Below are 19570 nucleotides of genomic sequence, written 5' to 3'. Positions count from 1 at the left end.
TGACCTGAAGTTAAAATTAAGTTGATTTAATAGAAAAGGAAATGTTTGGTTTTTTTTCCCCCAACCTCTGAGCTTGTGGGCCAGGATTCATATCTAGTATCTAACCTAAGAAAAGGAGTCTGAATCAATATCCTGAGATACAGCAGAACCTGTGTTTCCCGGGGAAGGAGCTCCAGAGATAGGGACATGGAATGTGTTAGAAAGAAAAACATTGCCCAGGGGAACAAAACTGGGTCCCTGATGACCTTGGAGCTCTCAGTCCAGTCCTGGGCTGACCAGCTCCCGACTTCCTTTATGGGAGAAAAAGTAAACCTCTTTCTAGTTTGTCACTATTACTGGGGTTTTCCCTTATAGTCTGATGAACCGAGTCCAAAGGAATGCAGTGTCCTAGAGAATGCGTGATCTGAAGCATTAGCAGAAGTTAGGCAGGCAAACTGGCGTGCAAGGGGGCTACAAGTTGGGATTAGAAGGACCAAGAGAAAACGTATTCCAAGCAGAGGGGAGAGGATGTTTGCTGGCCTGGAGGAAAGACAGAACATCGCTGGGTGTGTCTGGGGCCAGCAGAGAAGGGGGAGAAGGGGATGAAGCCTGAAATGTGAGCAGGGCTGAGACCATGAGGGACCTTGTAGCCTTGTAAAAAGTTGGACCTGACCCATGGGTAGAGGGGGCCCTAAAGGACTGGTGAGGTTTGGATTTTCAGAAGATCCCTCTGGTGCTGGGACAGGCTGGATTGGAGGGAGCAAGAGTTGAGGGAGACCATTAACAGGATGGGGCTGTGGTCCCTCAAGAGAGGAAATTGACTTGTACTTGGCGCATGGCTGTAGGAAGGGAGAGGAATGGGCACACTGAGACTTGGAAAGTGAGAAATCACGGGAGTTGGTACCTGACTGGATTTGGTTGGGGAAGAGAGCAGGAAGGTTGAGGATGAGGAATCATAGACTGAAATAGGAAACAGACGTGGGTGGGATTGGGACTGAAGAAGGAAGATGCAGGCCTGGGCGTGGAGCCTGAGGTGACCGTGGGTCAGACAGCGAACCTGCCCGGGAGTGAAGACCGTCGAGGGAGCCCTGGCCTGGAAGCCAGAAGAGCGGCCACCAGGCACTTGCCTGGTGCCGCCTTCAGCAGTGCCTTTGACCTCTCTCATTCCGACTCTCGACCTGAACTGGGGATGTTGTCAGTTAATGTATGTAAAAGCTCCTGGCACTTATTAGATGCTCAATCAACGTTAACTGAATCCACGAGTCGCCTCGGTCCTTTGCTCTCACGTGCTCTCTACTTCTGTCGTTTCCACCTCTGTTAAGAGTCAATGCCAAATCACAGCCCTCACCCCTCTGCTATGGCTCTAGGACAGCCCAGAGGAAAGCCCCGCATCTTCCATGAGCCCCACTGCGTGGTCTGCACGAACTTTATTCCGATTTTAACAGAGGACAAGCAGGAGGCTGGCAGGTGGAGGTGGATTAGAAGACAGGTCCTAACTCCCGGCCTGTCCCCGGCCACCCCCCCTCCCCAGCTCCAGGATCCCGGCACCCCACTCCGCAGCATCTGGCTTCCTGCCGAGGGGGCGGGGAGCCGGCGGGGCCGGGGCTGTGGGGCCATCCCCGATCCCGGCGCCTCCTCCCTCCTGCCCCCGCCCTGCCCCGGCTCCCGCGCACCTCCCGGCGCTCCTCCTCCGCACCCCGGCTCTGCGCGGAGGCTGCAGCTCCGCCGGGGCAGGAGCGGCGCGCAAGGACCCAGGCGGCGGCGGCCACCGGGCGCAGCGGGTCCGGCGCGGAGAGCCGGGCTCAGCCCCGGCCTGCGCGAGCCGCAGCCCTCGCCCACCCGAGGCCGGCCTGGGGGCTCCGCAGGGCGCGCGGAGCGCCGAGTGCGCATCGGGCTGGGCCCCGCACCCCGGCACAGGAGCGCGGGCGCGGCGCGGCGGAGCGCCCGGCATGGAGCCGGCCCGGGAGCCCCCCGCGCGGACCCGGCCGCCGCCGCCCCCCGCCGCCCGCCCCGCGCCCGCCCCCGCCGCTCCCAGGCCGCGCTCGCCCGCTGAGGCGGAGGGCCGCGGTCCCGAGGGGCTGCTGCGGCGATCGGGGTCGGGCTACGAGGGCAGCACCAGCTGGAAGGCGGCCTTGGAGGGTAAGCGCCGAGGGGCCCTCCATCCCGGGGACCAGGAGGCGGGACAGAGTCACCTTGGCTGGCCTCCCGGAGGGGAGGGCGGGGAGTGCGACTCTGGAACCCGGAGGACTGATGTCATGGCAATCCGATGCCCCATTGCGGGGTGGTGGGGAAGATGTAACTAGGGACCACTTATTGTACAGCCTCGACCCTACCTCTGCAGCTAACTCACTCTTTGACCTTGGGAGCAGGTTTCATGCTCTGAGCCTCAGGTTCCTCTTGAGTGAAGGGGGATAGTTACTGTCTGGCACTCACCTGATAGGCATATTGAGATAGTGGCTTGAATCTGTAGCAGTGAAAATGCTTTGGGCAAAGTGACAAAAGCTGTAGTCCCCCGGCAGCGGGGCTGGTGCCCTGTGAGAAGTGGGGGGTTGGGCGCCCGGTGGTGAGGAGAGGGAGAATCTGCTGGAGGTTCTTCCTGGCAAGTAATGGGTCCCACCTACCCCTTCTAGTCAGACGGGCTCAGGGAGTGACCCCTGGCTAGCTGAGGGAGCAGTAACCAAGGTGGAAAATAGATTTTAAGTTCATGAGTTCTTTCATTAAACTTATGTGGCCACTGGTGGTGTGTGGTGTAGAAGGTGCTGGAGTTATCAAGAGAAAGGTCTGGTCCTCTGGAGGTTTCTTGTTACTTTTGATACCCAAGTCCAAAGGCTGAGGACCTGGACAGCATTAACTAAGGAAGCCCAGAACCTGGATCACCCCACCATCAGGGAAGGAATGTCAGAAAAGGAGGGCTTCCTGGAGCAGGTGAACTCCTAGGAGGTGTGAAAGAGAAGGAAGGCTGCATCAGGCTTGAGGAGTGACATGTTCAGGGAACAAGTGGCCAGAGCTAGCCTGTCTCTTGTGGGGAAGTGACCTCCAGAAGTGGTGAAGTGACCTCCAGGATGGGGGAGGGGTGAGAAGAGGTGAGTCTGGAGGACCCAGATGGTGAATGGCCACCCAGGCCTTGCCAAAGAGTTTGGACTTTGTCTGAAGCAGCTGTTAAGAGATTTGAAGCAGAGAATGAGACAGTGGGGTCTGCCCTTGGAAAAGTAGTGGTGTCCCAAAGGGGTCAGACCAAGGCCAGGTCAGTGAGGAAGGTGGGGCAGTGGTCAGGGGAGGGACGTAACCCATGCCAGCCAGGGCAGGTGCCTTGCTGAGGAGGGAGAGGTGGGGACAGTCATGTCAGCATTTGGCCCCAAGGCTGGTGGCTCAGGGGATGTGGATGGCCCGAGGAGGGGCTGTGCAGATGCTGGAGGGGAAGTGGGACACCTGGATGGTGATATGGGACAAGGGAGGCGAAGCTGTTGGAGCTCAGAGTAGAAGAGCCGTTGCAGAGGAGCTTCGGGCTGAGAAGAGCTGAGCTGAGTAAAGGTGGACAAACCCCTGTCTTTCACCTGCATCTCCGGGCTCATTCTTCCGCTTGCCTGTGACTGCCTGCTTCCCTCCTGCCCACGTTATTTCTTGAAGTTGCTCACTCCTCTTGCCTGTGTTTCTTCATTCATTCATTCATTCATTCATTCATTCATTCATTCATTCATTCATCAGCATTTCTCCAGGGTCTGCCCTAACCTATCTCTAACCCCTGAGTTAGGGTGCTTCAGGAGTGGTATGGCCTCTTGCAATGGCTTCTGGCTTGCTGGCTCCTGTTTTACTCCCCCCCACCCCGACCTTGGCCTATTCCGCTTCCTACTCCCAGTCATAACTGGGCTGACCACCTGCAGAGCTAGGCTGAAGAAGAAGCCGAATACTGGGCAGGAAATGGCCCGGGGGGTCTCTTGGGACACTGGGTCTTCCAGGCCCTGCCGAGACTAGCCTGCTCTGAGCTTAGCACCCACCTGCGGCCCAGCCTTGTCTCGCCAGTCCGGGCCTGGCTCTGTGTCTCAGGGCATGTCTGGCCCCCACCCTCATTCCCAGAGTCCACCAGGAGCAGCCCCACCCTTGATGCCTTAGGGGCTCAGTATCTGGGGCCTGTGGGCCTTTCCCACAGGAGTTTTAAAATCTGGACTCTATGTCCCTGCCAGGAGCCTCTGCTCCACAGGTCTACTGAGTGTCTCCTGAGTGTTCCCTGGGTGCCACATCTCCTTTTGGGAGAAGGGAGCTTTTGGACCAGGGGGTGGTGCTCTCCAGGGTCCTGCTGTATGCTGGTCTCCCACATTTTCTCACTCTTCCTTTCCTTCCACAAACATTCCTGGAGTGCCCAGTGTCCTGGAGCAGCTCTAGGCACTGGGAACATCCCTGCTTTTGCAGAAATCATAGAACAGGGGCTGAGGTAGCCTGGTGAGCTGCAAAGAGCACAGAATCTGGGGTCGGATAAGCCTGAACAAGATCCTTCCACCACCAGTGGACTGGCAGGTTTTTGAACTTGTCTGAGCCTCAGTTTCCTCACCTGCTAAGCTATATCAGGATTTCTGCCTCTCAGGGTTACACAGACAAAGGTGCGGGGGTGGGCTGTGTGCAGGTGATCCCTTTCCCCAGTCCCTAGAGCCCTGCATCCCCCGTGGGAGTGCCCAGGGAAACATGTGTGCCTGACTGCTCAGTTGAAATCCTTTGACTGCTGGTCTGCCTACTGTGAGTCCACTCCGCACCCCAAACTGAAGACCACATAATAAGCCCAGTCCACAGACCCCGAGAAACACCCGTGATGAGATGAGGGGTCTGCCAGGTCTGGGGACCAAGGGGTTTTACAGGTCCTGCTTAGCCAAACACCTGACTTGAGAGAAATGGTAGACTTTTTGACTTGGCCAGCCTGAACCCTCAGGGGGCCTGTGCTCCTTTATTACCACATGCTGAATGTTTATCAAGCACTTACTAGCACACTGTCTCCTTTAACCCTCACGTCTACCCTTGCAGGGGCTTGGTGAGTTTTGTATCTGTTTTATTATTATTACTTTTTATTGAAGTATAGTTGGTTTACAACATTGTGTTAATTTCTGGTGTATAGCATAGTGTTTCAGTTATACATATATATATATTCCTTTTCATAGTCTTTTTCACTATAAGTTGTTACAAAATATTGAATATAGTTCCCTGTGCTAGACAGTAGGACCTTGTTGTTTCGTATCTATTTTACACACGAGGAAACTGAGACTCAGAGGCTAAGTGCTCTTGCCCAAGGACGCACGTTGGTTTCTCACACGTAGAACCCCATCGGGTTCACCGCAGGCCTGTGACGTGAGCGCTCTCACTCTGTCCTGAGCTGACCAAGGACTTGGGGAGGCTAATTGGAGAGCATCACATTGTGCTTCTGACGCACGAGCCCTCCTCCCCCCGTGCCTCAGACAGCCCTGCCACCTCTAGCAGATAGTTTTTCCTCTTCGCAGGTTAAGTGACGTGGAAAAGTTTTTAAATCTAAAGCTGGGATTTGAGCCCAGGTCTTTAAGACTTTCCTTCAACGAACAGTTAGCTTTATAAATAGAAAGCCAAACATTTCTCCTGATCAAGCCTCTCCCTGTGAGTATTAACCTTTCCTTCCACCCCTGGCTTTGGGGGAGAATGCTGGAAAAGTGACCCAAGCTCCTGCCTGGGTTCTGGAAAGACTGGAGGTGATTCTAGATGGGTATATTTCTGGCATTGGGGGTGAGGTGAGGAAAAGCAGCCTGGGGGTTCGGCAGAGGGGACAGAGTGATTCTGCAGACCTCAGGCTATATAGATTTTCCAGTGCTCACCAATTCTGAATTTTTAATGTTGAAAGTTTCTTGATTGGGCATAAACCCACAACTTCCTGACCAAAACCACACACACGCATTTAGCAAAGCCTGTTAAATATTTTAAAATTACCAAACTCTACATTCGATAGTTTTGAACTGTCCAGAGGATGCTTGCCAGGCTCTGGCCCTGGCGACTTAGAGACGTCAGCTGTGAGTCTCTGTTGGGCTGTGGGTGTGAGGGTGATGGGAGAGCTGGCTGGACTTGGGAGACAGATTTCTTTTTTTCAGTTGTTCCTTCTAACATTAGGCTAAAGCATATACATTTATAAACATAAATAAACTGCGCCCTCAAACTCCATCCAATAAGGGCCGTTGCATAGAAGGAAGGATCGCTGAGCTAGACATCTCTTATGGCTTGAATTGTATCCCTGCAAAGAGATATGTTGAAGTCCCAACCCCCCGGGACCTCAGAATATGACCTTATTTGGAAATACAGTCACTGCTGATGTCATTAGTTCAGATGGAATCATAGTGGATTAGGGAAGGGTCCTCATCCAATATGACTGGTGTCCTTATGAAAAGACAGTTACAGGGATAAGTATGTGACAATGAAGGCAGTGTCTGGGGTGATGTAGTTGCAAGCTAAGGAACTCCACAGATCACCAGCACACCACGAGGAGTGAGGACAAAGCAGAAAAGGAGTCCCCTACAGGTCTCAGAGGGAGCACAGACCTGCTGACAGCTTGACTGCGGACTTCTGGTCTCCAGAACTGTGAGACAATACATTTCTGGTGTTTTAAGCCACCTCGTTTTTGGTGCTTTGTTACATCAATCTTGGAAACTAATACAACATTGTTTTGGGTTGTCTGGCCCCCAGCTGTCCTCTGTGAGGGCAGATGGTGAACAATGAGTCAGGCTCTGTCATGTGTCCTCTCTCTGCCCAGAAGGCAGCGTCCAGAGCAGTTATCTCTGTGAGAAAAGTGAAGAGTCCTTGGTCCTGGTGATGCTGGAGATGCACGACCAGATTCCCCTTTCCTGGGGAGCAGGTGGATATCCACATGGCCAAGGGCACTGTCATTCAGTGTAGCTAAATTCCCTTTGTGTTTTCAGTACCAGTGGGTGCTCTGTAACAGGCAAGGCAGTGACTGCGCCCTGTTATATGGAACCCTAAGGTAAGTAAAGCACAGCCCTTACCCTAAAGGAGCCTGTCGGCTGACAGGCTGAAGTAGAGCTGACCATGCCAGGCACTGTTCTAAGCACTATATGTTGAATTCTCATAAATTTCCAAGAGACAGATACGATTATGACTTCATTTTCAAGATGAGGAAAATGAAATAAGTAACTTTGCCAGTCGGAAGTGGCAGCACTGGGGTCTGAACCAGGTGATATGGTTACGACGCTATGTTCTCATCCTCAGTGCACAAGAGGCTCCGGTGCCAGTGTTACAGAAGGGGACTGAGAGGTGTTTGACGAAGGGGAAGGAAGGTTCATAGTGCTTGCCACAGGCAGCCTTCCGAAGCTCACTGATACAACAGTAAAGGGATTTTTTTAAAGGCCACAAGGACAAGAAGAACGGGAGAGAAAACACTGACAACAAAATTGGGAGCTAGAGGTCAATGACCGCACTGACTCCACTGGCTTGAGAAAGTTCTGGACGCAGAGGAGAGCCTGAGTTACACACAGCACCCCCACGGCACAGAGATGGGGCACTGGTCAGCATATGGCTGTGAGTGAAGAGGGAGCTGAAGTTGCGAGGGCTGGATGAACACTTATTTAAAGGAGGACTTCAGCACCCCAGATCCCCTTCCCATCCTGTGAGCCTCTCCCCTGTCTGCTCCCCTCGAGAGAGAGGGCGTCCAGACACCAACACATTTGCTAGCAAGCAATTAAGGCAACGTTTATGTACTGAATGCGGAGGATGGGCTCCCAGCCTCTTCTCTCGGCCAAGCCTACACCCTCCAGGAGGGAAACAGAAGAGCAATATCCAGGGACTCTGACCCAAGAGGAAAGACCCCAGGAGGTCAACATACACAAAGCCTTGACCAGACCAGACCAGCCAGATCACTCTGCCATGACCCCCACAGTTAACAAGCCCCTCTTGTGGTCCCAGAGGTGCCAATGTCCTCTTGTTCCTTCTGCCTTAATCATGTACTAATGACCAAGGATCTCCAGACATCTGAGGAAAGTCTGACATGGGAGCTAGAGACCAAAACAAATGAACAGGAAAAAAAATAAAAGCAATTTGGAGGAAAGAGAAACTATACAGACTAATCTTTCTGTCTGCCTCTCCCCCCATCCCCTGCCGAAAAAAAAAAAAAAAGAAAAGAAAACTAAACTAAAAACTATCAGTAATACCCTCAGAGGAAGAAGAGAAAAATTTGCATCAGTAAAATAAGAACAGGATGCTTTAAGTGGGAGTATTCAGAGAACAGCAGCATCAAACACCAAAAAACCTCAGAAGTTAAAAATAATTGTAGAAATAAAAGATTCAGTAGAGAGAGTGGGAAGATAGGGTTGGGAAAAAAATCTTCAGAAAATAGAACATAAAAGCAAAGAATAGTGGATAGAGAGCTTCCTCTGTCTGCTCTGGTGTCTCTTCATCTTCTAAGGGCACCAGTCTCATAATGGGGACCCTCACCAAGACGGGAATCTGCTGGTACCTTGATTGTGGACTTTCTAGCCTCCAAAACTGTGAGAAATAACTGTGTCTGTTGGTCAAGCCACCCAGTCTATGGTATTTTGTCATAGCAGCCTGTGCAGACTGAGACAGAGGTGAAGGAGAATCCTGATTTTGTCTCATCATCTGAAAGGAGTTTTGGAGATGACATAATGATGAGCACACAGAAGTGTAAGCAAAGGGAAAAGAAGACCATAATCAACTACAGGGAAACCGGAAGTTGTGGAGAAATAAAGGTCGTAATAATCTACATGGCTGTGCTGGGAGCAGCATCAGTATTGCCATAGGACGGTAACACCAAATTATCAGTCTGACCCAAACCATGATGGTGAGAGGGCAGGAAGTGTGTGAGTGGTCAGGGTGGGATGATAATGCAGAGAATTAAATCTTCATCATTATTGTGGGGAGTCAAGAGAGAACATCTTAAATAGAAAAGTCAAGGAGTATGGACATACACATGGCATTTCGAGCTTTGGAGGCAAATACCAAGAGAATTAGCTAAAAGAGTTGAAAGTGGTTGCCTCTGTGGAAGGGGTAGTGTTCTTTGTTTTGTTTTGGTTTGTTTAATGAAGTCAGGTTGAATTTCTTGACTTTAGATCTGTCGCTTTTCAGATCGTTGATAAAGGACCAGGTTTCTTTTCCCCAGTCTCTTGTGAAGTACACCACAGGTGAATTACTAGGAAGAGTATCTTGCACTTGGATGTCACAGCAATGCTGAATTGCTATAAAAGTTTCTAGATACTTCCTCACAGTGTTGGTACTTATCGTGGGTGAGTGTTGGTACTTATCGTGGGCTGTGGAGGTGCTGCTTTCATCCATGCATATATGTAACTTTGGTTTTAAAAAGGGAATTCTCACCTACTAGGATGGCTATAACAACAACAACAACAACAACAAAATGGAGGCTAACAAGTGTTGAACGGAGAAATCAGAACACTTGTGTGTTGGCATTGCTGGCGGGATACAAAATGGTGCAGCAGCTGTGGAAAAGTTTGGTGGCTCCTCAAAAAGTTAAATATAGAATTACCATATGGCCCAGCAATTCCACTCCTAGGTATATACTCAAAAGAATCGAAAACAGGAATTTGTTTGTCAACATTCATAGCGACATTATTCACAAGAGCCTAAAAATGGAAACAGCCCAAGTGTCCATAAACAGATGGATGGATAAACAAAATATATATTAAAAAAAAAATACAATGGAATATTATTCAGCCATAAAAAGGGATGAAATTCTGCCATGTGCTCCAACATGGATGAACCTTGAGAACATAATGGAAAGTGAAATTAAGTCAGACACAGAGGACTGGTATTGTATGATTCCACTTATATGAGGTACCTAAAAGAGGCAAATTACAGAGACAGAAAGTAGATTAGAGGTTACCAGGGTCTGGAGGGAGAAGGGAATGAGGAGTTCATGCTTAATTGGTACAGAATTTCTTTTGGGGGTAATGAAAAAGCTTTGCAAGTAGACAGTGGGGATGGTTGCACAACATTGTGAATATAAGTAATGCCACTGATTGTAGACTTAAAGTGGTTAAAATGGCAATTTTTATGTTATGTATATCTTACTACAATTAAAAAAAACCTTTCAAAGACCCTACATCTGAAGTCTAAAAGGGCTCCTTTGTTAACTATAAAAATTAAAATTTTAGATGAGAATGATAACTAAATACAAATGTAAAAGGGAGAAGCGAGGGTCAGGAAAGCGTTCGTGAAAGGGTGGATGGGTAGGGCAGCAGTGCAGCAGGAGAACTTTGGGAGCAAAGATCCTGCTGCAGGGCTGTGAGGGTGTACAGGTCACTTGAAGGAGGCTGTCTGGCTGAAACCAGGGATGGGAAAGAGAAGCAGCAGGAGATTCAAGGTTGGAAAGCTCCAGCAGCCAAATAAGGAGTTCAAGCGTGTAGCCCTGGAGGGAGGGTTTTGAAGCAGGGGAATCGCAGAATCACACCCGTGCTCTAGAACGGCGACCCAACTTAGACCTCAGCATCAGAACCGCCTGGACGGCTTGTTAAAACACAGAGTGTGGGGCCCAGTCCTGAGTTCCTCGCTATGAGGACCTGGGGCTGGCGGCAGGGTGAGTAGATGGGTACTCAGTCCCTTTCTCTCTCCTCAGACACCACCACGCGTCTCCTGCTGGGGGCCATCGCCGTGCTTCTGTTCGCCATCCTGGTGGTGATGAGCATCTTGGGTGAGCATGGATGTCAGAGCATGTATGCAATTTAGTTTCCCCACACCTTGTCAAAAGCATGCCTAACTAGGTAAAGAAAGGTTCCAGATGTACCACCAGTTCTGTGGGGGACAGAGTAAATACAAAATAGCGTTGGTTCTAGATGAGATTTTAGCCTAAAATAATATAGTCACACATCCACTATTCCTGTCCCTTTTACTAAGCCATGCAACAGAAGTGGAGCTGTTAGGTATGATTACAAAAATGCTTCGAGAACTTAGAACAAACCTGGCATGGGTTAGGCAGGCAACACTTCTTGACGGAAATGATTTGGGGGATAAGGGCCTTAAAGATCATATTCAACAAACATTTTTTGAGTCCAGCTGTGTGATAGGCCCTGGGCTAAGTGCTGGGGATTTCTTTCAAAGTTTAATATGACATCAACTCCCCTGTCCAGTGATAGAGGTGCTACTGCCTGGGGGCTTCCCAGAAGGGGGAACACGTGTGAAGAATGAATAGTTTCCCGGAGACCAGGAGGTAGCGAGAACAGGACATTCCAAGGGGGAGAGGCCTGAGACACAGAGTGGCACATGGGACTGAAATGGTTGAAGGAAGAATGAAAAAGGAGGAAACTGCTACTGGGGCAGGTGAGGCTCTATGACCAGAGAATTTGGCTCCTTGTAATGAATTCAAGTCAAAGTGTGTCATGGGTTCTGAGGAGTTTGCAAAGTGATTTCAGGGCTTCTGTCTTTAATCTCTGAGAAGCACCATAAAACCTCAAAGTGGGAGGAAAACCCACTGATAAGATCAATTCCCACCAAACCCTCACTTGTACCGCAGGGCGTGCAGGCTAAGCAGGGGGTTGGAAGCGCTTAGAAAAGAATGTGGTGACCACAGGGGCAAGTTTGGATTCACCTAGACTAATTATTACAAATTAAACCAGTTTCCTTTGTCCTCTTGCTAGGTTGGGAGGACAGGGCAGCGGGCGAACATAGCATATGGTGATTTCAGTAAAGCTCGACAGTCTTTTCGGAGATCCTCATGGAAAAGCATGGTGGGTGCTCCCAGGTGGGCCTGCAGCTCAGTGAGCAGAGACGCCAGAGTCCCCACTGATTAACTGGCATCAGTGTGGCTGCAGGTCCCTTGGGGGCTTGAGTACCATGGGCCTGTTCTTGGCTCTGTCCCAGTCTCCATTTTAATCAATCCCTCGTATGAAAACAAACAAAAAAATATGCATATGGGGTTTGTAGGTGGTACAATCCAAAGAGGTATGCTTAATATGACAGATGGAAAAGAACTCAAGATTAAAATTTATTCTAAAAAAAATTTATCTTTAAAAACTCAGATGAGCCAATGTGAATGAAGACTGTGGAAGAAATAAATAGAAGATTCTACATTTGGATTTAAACCTGACCTACACATGTTCTGGACGGGAGGGACCTGGCTTGCAAAGAGATTATGGGAAACAGTTGAAGACTGTGGCTGAATTCCTTTTGGCAAGGAGGCCCTTTGAGAATCTGATGGAAGCTCTGAGCTTCCTTCCAAAAAGGGGCACGTATGCCCACACCCATAGATTCTTCCCGTTGGAGGATCTGCAGGCTGGGAAGCCCACAGCAGCCGGGAGGAGCTTGGGGATAGCCACAGCTGGTGGCGGCCACAGCTGATGGCCCAGCGTGTTCTAGTGGCAGCGTTGTAGTGGTAACGTGGGCCCAGCTCAGGGGGCCAGGCAGGATGGAGAAGCATCTGGAGGGCAAGCCCTGCGAGGAATTATGGAAGAGCTGCAGTCTGTTCAGTCCTGGTTGAGGGAGGCCGTGGCCGACAGACCAGGTTTGCTCCATCCAGGTCGCTCCAGAGGCAGATGCTAGACCCACAGGTCTGAGCCACAGGAAGGCAGGTTGGAACTCAGAAGTGAAAAGGAACTTTCCAGCAGTTCAGTGGCGTTAGCTAATGAGGAATTGACCAACGAGAGGGGGCCCATCGAGCCGGCAGATGGTTCCCACCCTGGCTGGAGGGAGGATGCGTGGCCTCCAGGTCCTTCCCAAGCTGAATTTCTCGGGTTCCATGCCTCGAGGAGTTCAGAGAGAGAGAGGAGAGCTTAACCCATGGGCTCACCTGCTGTCACTTCCCCTCGTGATGGTGTCCCTGCCAGCCTCCCAAATTCCTCTTCTTACTCATTTAGCCACCAGCCTTTTCCCTGCCAGGAACTGTGACAGGCGCTCCCCGGAGCCTGTGGCTAGCGGAAGTCGAGGGGAGGGAGTAGTGCGAGTCTTGGGGGGGCCGCTGTGCTGGCGATGCTGAGCCCCGTGCCTTCCCTGCAGCTTCCAAGGGCTGCATCAAGTGTGAGGCGCCCTGCCCGGAGGACTGGCTGCTCTACGGACGGAAATGCTACTTCTTTTCTGAGGAACCGAGAGACTGGAACACGGGCAGGCAGTACTGCCACACCCACGAGGCCGCGCTGGCTGTGATCCAGAGCCAGAAGGAGCTGGTGAGTGTGCGGGTACAGGGACCTTCAGGAGAGCCACGCCCCAGGGACATGGTGTCCCCCATGACAGGTTTCCAGAACACAGCCTGGGGTGGGGTGCACAGGCAGGCCCCACAGGAACTGAGCAGGTCCACAGGGGCCTCTTGTTTCCACTGCTATTGTCAAGGCCATCTATTACAATCCAAAGCTAGTTTGCTGAACTCGACCCAGCGTGGTAAAGTGTGAGCATTGCAAATTCTGAACACACCTGTGAAATGAAATCACACTGGCGTCCTGTACTCGCCCAAATCGGCCTGATCACTCAGCTAATACCCTAAACAGTAACATCACTAGAAATGTGAAAGAAACACAATTAATGGGTCTCTTGGCCATTTTGGATTTGGAGGGCAACAATTCATGCAATCCAAAATAGCCGATAATCTAAAAGTCGCTGCTGTCTGTCTCTGATACATGGTGTGATACCCTCTTCTGCAGAGAAAGGCCCAGGAGTAAGCGGGTAGAACCACCAGCCTGAGTGCTGACATATGTCCCAGATAAACTATCAAGCGGGCAGTACCAGATCCCTGAAAGTCAGGAATGCTGGCGTGCCGGGCCGCTGAGCTGGGAGGACACCCCCTGTTCCAGGCTTCCAGGCCCAGTGGGCACGCTCCCGAGCCCGGGTCCCTTAGAGGCCATCGCAGGCAGCTGAGTCTGAGAGCAGGGCAGCTGGAACCCAGCTCCTTACTGCTGGGATGCAGTGAGGCATCGCCCTCTTGGTGTCCACCCATCTTGGGAGCGAGTCTTCCAAGCAGAAGTTCGTCTGGGGCTGGGTGAACAGTCAGGAGACTGCACTGACTCTGAGGTTTCTCTCCTTCCCTGGTGCAGGAGTTCATGTTCAAGTTCACACGGAGGGAGCCCTGGATTGGTCTGCGCAGAGTTGGGGATGAGTTCCACTGGGTCAATGGGGACCCGTTTGACCCGGACACGTGAGCTGAGGCTTCGTCTTCTGGCCACTGAGCATAGACTGGGGAAGGCGCGGCCTCCCAGACACAGCTCCCGAGGGAGAGCTTGGTTTGGTGCCAGCTAGAGCTTCTCCCCGCCAGGTTCAGGGCTGTGTGACAGAGACCCACTCACGACAATGGCTTGACTACTCTCTCTCCTCCATCAAGTCCAGCCTGGATTGGTGGCTTTGCTCCATGTAGTCATCAGGGCTTCCAGCTGCTGGCAAGGGCCTGGGCTCTTTTCATCTTGTGACTCCCCAGTCCGTGCAGCAGCCTGTCTGCACAGCTCAGGGTGGCTCAGAGAAAGGGAAGGATGTGCTGGACATCCCTCTGTGTTGGCCAGAACTTAGCCACACGGCCACAGCTGGCTGCAAGGGAGGATGGGAGAGGGGGCCTCTGTTCTGGCCAGCCATGTGCCACCTAAACATTGTGACTCTGGGGGAAATGGGATCTGGACCCTGGGCACTAGGAGCATTCTCTTTAGAGAAAACCCCTCTTGAGGGCGTTGGTGGCATGTGCGGTGGTGATATTATTTGTGTGGCACAAGTGGTGTGGAAGTGAGCGTGTGTGCGATGCCGGGGACTGGTTTGTGGGGTGATGGCATGCAGTCATGGGGGTGGGGGTGGAGGTATGGCAGTGGGGGTGGTATTGGTATGTGTGGGGGTGTGGTTTAGACTTAGGGACACACATAGCCTTGGGGCCACACTTCCTGACACCAAGGTGGTCCTGGCCTCTTGAAGTCCTCTGATGCCCAGCTCCTGACTAGGCAGGGGACTCAGGTCAAGGTGATCAGCTGAGATTAGGAAGAAATCTTGACATTCCAAAGGGATGATTTTAGGCAGGGAGAACCTCCCTCCCCCAACATACAAACCCAGGTCCACGAATGATGTCAGTGGATTCCTGGGCAACACAGCCCAGGAGCTAAACATCGGGGTTAGCCAAGTCCGCCCCTCACCTGTGGGATACTTTCACTCAGCTCATCTCTGCTAAGCTCCTCCTGTGCTAGACACAGAAGGCGCAGGCAGGGCGCTGTGGGGAGGGGGAGGGGAGGGAACTGAGTGGAGGGTGGTCCAGGACAGGGCCCAGGCTCCTAGGGCTGAGCCTGGTGGGATGTGGAAGCATGATGGGGGTGGGCAGACTGCGTCCAGGAATGTCCCTGTGCATCACCAGGGTGGCTGGAGTGATACACAGAGGAAGGAGACAACAGGATGGCACACTAGAAAGGTCTGTAGGGGCCGACTGTCCTGGAAGGCAGCTCCAGGGGGAGGGACAAGTTCTAGGGCCCCTGGGGCTGCCCAGTGACGGGCTGTGTCTGCCAGGTCACGAGTGCCTGTTCTCTTCTCTCCTGCCACAGATTCCCCATTGCGGGCCCGGGGGAGTGTGTCTTCGTGGAGCCCACCAGGTTGGTGTCGACGGAGTGTCTGATGACCCGACCCTGGGTGTGCAGCAAGATGGCCTACACGTGAGGTGGGTCAGGCCAGAGGTAGCCCTCTAGCCAGGCTCCGAGACCTGCCAGCCCCAGGCTCCTCTCCAAGGCGAAGCCATGAGGAGGGTGACCTCTGCCAGCGAGCCCTCTCCCAGGCCCTGGGGCCCTGGTTCCCAGTCTCCTTGGCCCCAGGCAGGTCCTGTGGCTCAGCAGTGAAGTCCCACATGCTCAGTAGCACAGTAGGCACCTGTCCCCCAGACACTTATGTGTGCACACGTCCCCTCTCAGAGTCCACCCTCAGTCACCTCAACATGTCCCTCCCTGGCCCCACAGTGGAACATTCCTTCCTCACCAGGCCGTGGTGCTTTGAGGAAGGGTGGGGACTGACACAGACCGTGCTATCCTCCGCACAGATGCGACCCCTCCCCAGTCATTTGTCTCCTGGATGCTGGGAGGCAGGCAGAGAAGCCTCCTCTCCCCTGAGCCCTGCGGCTACCTCCTTGCCTCACCCGGGGGCTCAGGCTGGCCCCTGGTGGTGGTGCGGCTGTGCTGGTTGGTCACTGATGGAATAAAGAAATGACAGGTGTCCAGAGAAAGTCGGCTGCCATTTGTTCCAGGGTCATGGCTTGGGGGAGGGGCAGTGGGACCCGTCCCAGTGGGGCCACAGTGGATACCCAGCTGTGGAGGCGTGTGGCAGGCAGGGTGTGTAGTAAACAAGGCCAAAACCACGTTCTGTGGCCTCAGGGCACCATCGAATGTTGCTGGGCCACTGAGTTAGATGTCTGAGGGGTGCGCTCCATCTGGCTCCTTCATTGCTATTCAGCTCAATATGACAAACATTTATTCACACCTACCACGTGCCAGACACCACACCAGGCATGGGGATCAACAGCTTTATTCCCCAAGGAGCACACAGGGAGCAGAGGAAACAGCTCGGAAAGCATGCGAATGTTCTGGAACACAGGCGAGGGATGCTTACTCTAACTTAGGGGAGGATGGGGTGAAGAAAGCAGGCAGATGAGCTGCAGAAAAGATGATGGGTCAGCTAAGAGTCTGTGCAGGTCCTAGGGCCCCTTCCTGTCCCCCTCGGTCTGCCTGGGGAGGAAGTGGGGACCGCAAGTGCCACCCTCCCCGGCACACAGGCGTGGAGCCCCAGAGCAAGCCCCCGGCCCATTGAGATACGGGTAGCCTGGCCGGGAGCCTCGTGTGTGAATTTGGGTCCTGGCCTATTTTCAGGAAATAGCTCAGAGGGAAAGCAGGTCCTGCTTTGCTCTGCCCTGTCCCTTTACTGTCAGTTTTCAGACAAAACTGACAACATAGTTTTGTTGACCTTTCTGCATGCTTTGCAGATTCTTAGTAAAACATGGGTATTTTGTGGTTTCATATTTTGTCTTTATGGGGAAGCTAGCAGGGAAGCTGGGTGTGCAGTTAAGAAGTTAAGGGGGACTCAGTGTGGTGGTGGTGGTGGTGGTGGCTTGTGGGGGGGTGGCAGAAGCCCACTGCCTTCCAGCCCCTGTGCAGAAGTGTGTTGAGGGGTGGGGATTGAGCAAGTGGTCAGCTGCTGCTACTTGGGTTGGGTGAGGGTGGGGAGGGCGGGAGTCTCTCACCCACACCTGTTCTCAGTCACATACAGGCCTGTGGTTCTCACCAGCATCTTCCCCTCAAAGATGAGGAGTCTCAAAAGCCTTAGCTTACTGCTTACCCGTGGCACCTCATTAAATCTCCCAGAAATGCCCCGAGACAGGTAGTGCTGCCACAGGTGACAGAAGTGTGCCTCGGCAGGGTCCCCAGGCCGTGAGGAGGAGTAGCTGGCCGAGGGCCCCCATGCTGTGGCCTCACCCTGCCCTGGGGGTTCAGGTAGGAGGAAGGGCATCACGGGGCGGGCTGGGGCCGGGAACACGTGCCGTTGGAATCTTCTTATTCGAGTTTCCACAGCCTGCTGTCTGAGGATCTCAAAGCACACTGGCGGATAAGCTCTCCTAACCTGGGTTTGCCCTGGAACTGCGTGACAATTCTCAATCGGTTCTGCAAAGCTAAAGGAATTCTGACCCTGGGTCACCAACGTTTTAAGAGTTTTTTTTTTTTTTTTTAAATCTGGTTCCTACCGAGGAAGGAAACACAAGATCCAAACAAAACAAAGCACTGGCACTCCAAACTTCAGAAACTTTGAAAATTCTACCAAAGTTCATAAAGCAGCCAGGCACCCGCACACTCGCACTTGGGCGGAGCCAGGGTGGGCGGGCGGAGCCGTGGCGCTCGGTGCAGTTGCTCCCGGCGGCCACACGCGGCAGCACTGAGACGGGGCTTCCTGCTGGTTCCCGAGCCGCCGGCGGGGTTGGGGAGGTGGGTCCAAGGGACCCCCTACCCCTCGGCCGGCCCCACTCCTCAGCCTCTTTGGGAGATTTTTCTTTTCTGAGGCGACTCTCCTGGAGTTCAGAGTGCTTAGTTCGGAGCCCGGGAGGCAGCTCCCTGGGTTGATTTGAACCCACACCGCAGCCCTGTCCTCGGTGTGGCCCTTGGAGCGGGCAGGGAGTGGGTAGAAGGCGGGAGAGAGCACCCCAGGCCACCGGCAGACGTCCCTTGTGAAGACGGAGGGACAGGGAGGATTTTCTAAGGAGGCCCCCCGGGTGGCAATGTTTGTTCGTGTGCTGGTGGGTTCTCTAGTGTGCTAATCCTCCCATAACCCCGCAAGGTCGGCAGCACGGGTCCATTCTTAGGGTTGAGGAAACAGGCTCCAGGAGGTCGAGGGTCTGGCTCCACATCACGTACCCAGGAGGTCGTGGAGGCAAGATCTGAACCCAGGCTCATCCCCACAGGGCCCATGGGAAGCCACTTGTGTGGCAGGCACGCCCCCTGCCCAGCCAGGCACTGAGGCCAGCTCTGAGGAGGGAGGTGGGGAGGGTGTCTGTGTGTGTCCCTGGCAGGGAACGAGTCACCTTGGGAAAGGACTGGGGTGCCCACAGGCGACTTACTTTTCTGGGCACGTTTACCTTCTTCATATGGTTTTCATGTGAATTTCCCAGAGAGTGGGTAACGCAGACACTGACTTCTGTCCTCTCCCTTCAAGGCCCAGCTCGAGGCTCCCTGGGACTCCTTCCAGGACAGTGGCAGCCCTCAGTGACCGCTCCCTCTCCCCAACACCTCCAGCACTTAAGACTGAGTCTCTCACACGGCCCAGTCTGTTGAAACTTTTCATCTGTGACTCATCCTTTCATATCATCTGATTGCTCTTGTCATCCAATTACAAGCCCCTGGATAGCAGGGAATGTGTGTTGTCAGCCTCTCTGTAGCACACATGGCATGTGCTAAAAAACCGTTGTATATGACAGTAAGATTGCCCCCAAGTGTCATCTCTTAACTCTTTGCCATGGTGGGAGACAGCAGTGGTTGGCCCTTGTCTTTTTGGCTTTGGTGGGCATGGCGTGATTTTAGGGGCACAGTAAAGATGAACTCTTTAATTTGTTTTGCTTCAATTAAGTGAGCTCACTCACATTCGCTAAGCATGCCCATACTGCGAGGGCTGAGTGGGTGTGGCCCAGAGCACAGGGGCCTGAGGGAGAGCGGCCTCAGTCTGCAAAACATCCTTTGCATCATACACAGAGCCCAGCTGTGAGGGGAAGCCAGGCCCAGGGAGGGTTTCCATCATGTCTGGGATTGGCTAAGGAACGGTCCTGTGCGGAGACACCAGGATAACGATGTGAATGTCACTGTGCTGTCTGTGAAAGACGACCTGGTTTTCAGAGATGCCCACTGTCTGCTGAGGGCTTACACCAGGAGCGGGTGGAGGTGGAGGTTGGTAAAGAGCTCCAAACTGGGAGCAAGTATGGCATTCAAACAGGGGGCATCCAGAAAGCCTGCCCCGCCCATCAGAGATACCACCTCTCAGCCTGAAGTGGACACTCCGTAGGCCTGCCTCCGAAGACCTGCCCGAGTCTAGTCTGAAGCTGGCTCTTCTACCAATGAGCAGTTCTGTAGCTCAGGCTGCTGTGTGAAACCTCTCTCACCCCAGGCTTCACCTCCATGAAGTAGAACTCATGCCTGCCCTGCCT

General features: G+C 52.9%; 1 protein-coding gene across 2 annotated transcripts; it reads left to right on the top strand.

The window, feature by feature from the left end:
* Window positions 1-1928: 1928 nt before the first annotated feature.
* Window positions 1929-18852, top strand: CLEC2L (C-type lectin domain family 2 member L). 2 transcript variants are annotated; one of them, XM_064487318.1, is made up of 6 exons: window positions 1929-2118; window positions 10580-10654; window positions 12952-13118; window positions 13980-14080; window positions 15450-15562; window positions 18589-18852. In XM_064487318.1, the coding sequence occupies exons 1-5, from the start codon at window positions 1929-1931 to the stop codon at window positions 15559-15561; spliced, it is 645 nt and encodes a 214-aa protein (XP_064343388.1). In that variant the 3' UTR covers window position 15562; window positions 18589-18852. The 2 variants fall into 2 exon arrangements, with proteins under 2 accessions (XP_064343388.1, XP_064343386.1); XM_064487316.1 differs by lacking the exon at window positions 18589-18852 and adding an exon at window positions 15935-16132.
* The last annotated feature ends 718 nt before the right edge of the window (window positions 18853-19570 follow it).

Source organism: Camelus dromedarius, chromosome 7 (genome assembly GCF_036321535.1).
Source record: "Camelus dromedarius isolate mCamDro1 chromosome 7, mCamDro1.pat, whole genome shotgun sequence".
Classification (NCBI taxonomy): domain Eukaryota; kingdom Metazoa; phylum Chordata; class Mammalia; order Artiodactyla; family Camelidae; genus Camelus; species Camelus dromedarius.
The sequence above is the reverse complement of the archived record's forward strand: the minus strand, read 5'-3'. Positions and strand labels throughout refer to the sequence as shown.

Excerpts from the sequence above, each read along its gene's own strand:
- CLEC2L (XM_064487318.1), top strand. The coding sequence starts at position 1,929 with ATGGAGCCGGCCCGGGAGCCCCCCGCGCGGACCCGGCCGCCGCCGCCC. Across the intron at positions 13,119-13,979 it reads TCCAGAGCCAGAAGGAGCTG|GAGTTCATGTTCAAGTTCAC; the intron begins GTGAGTGTGCGG and ends TCCCTGGTGCAG. Across the intron at positions 14,081-15,449 it reads GACCCGTTTGACCCGGACAC|ATTCCCCATTGCGGGCCCGG; the intron begins GTGAGCTGAGGC and ends CTCCTGCCACAG.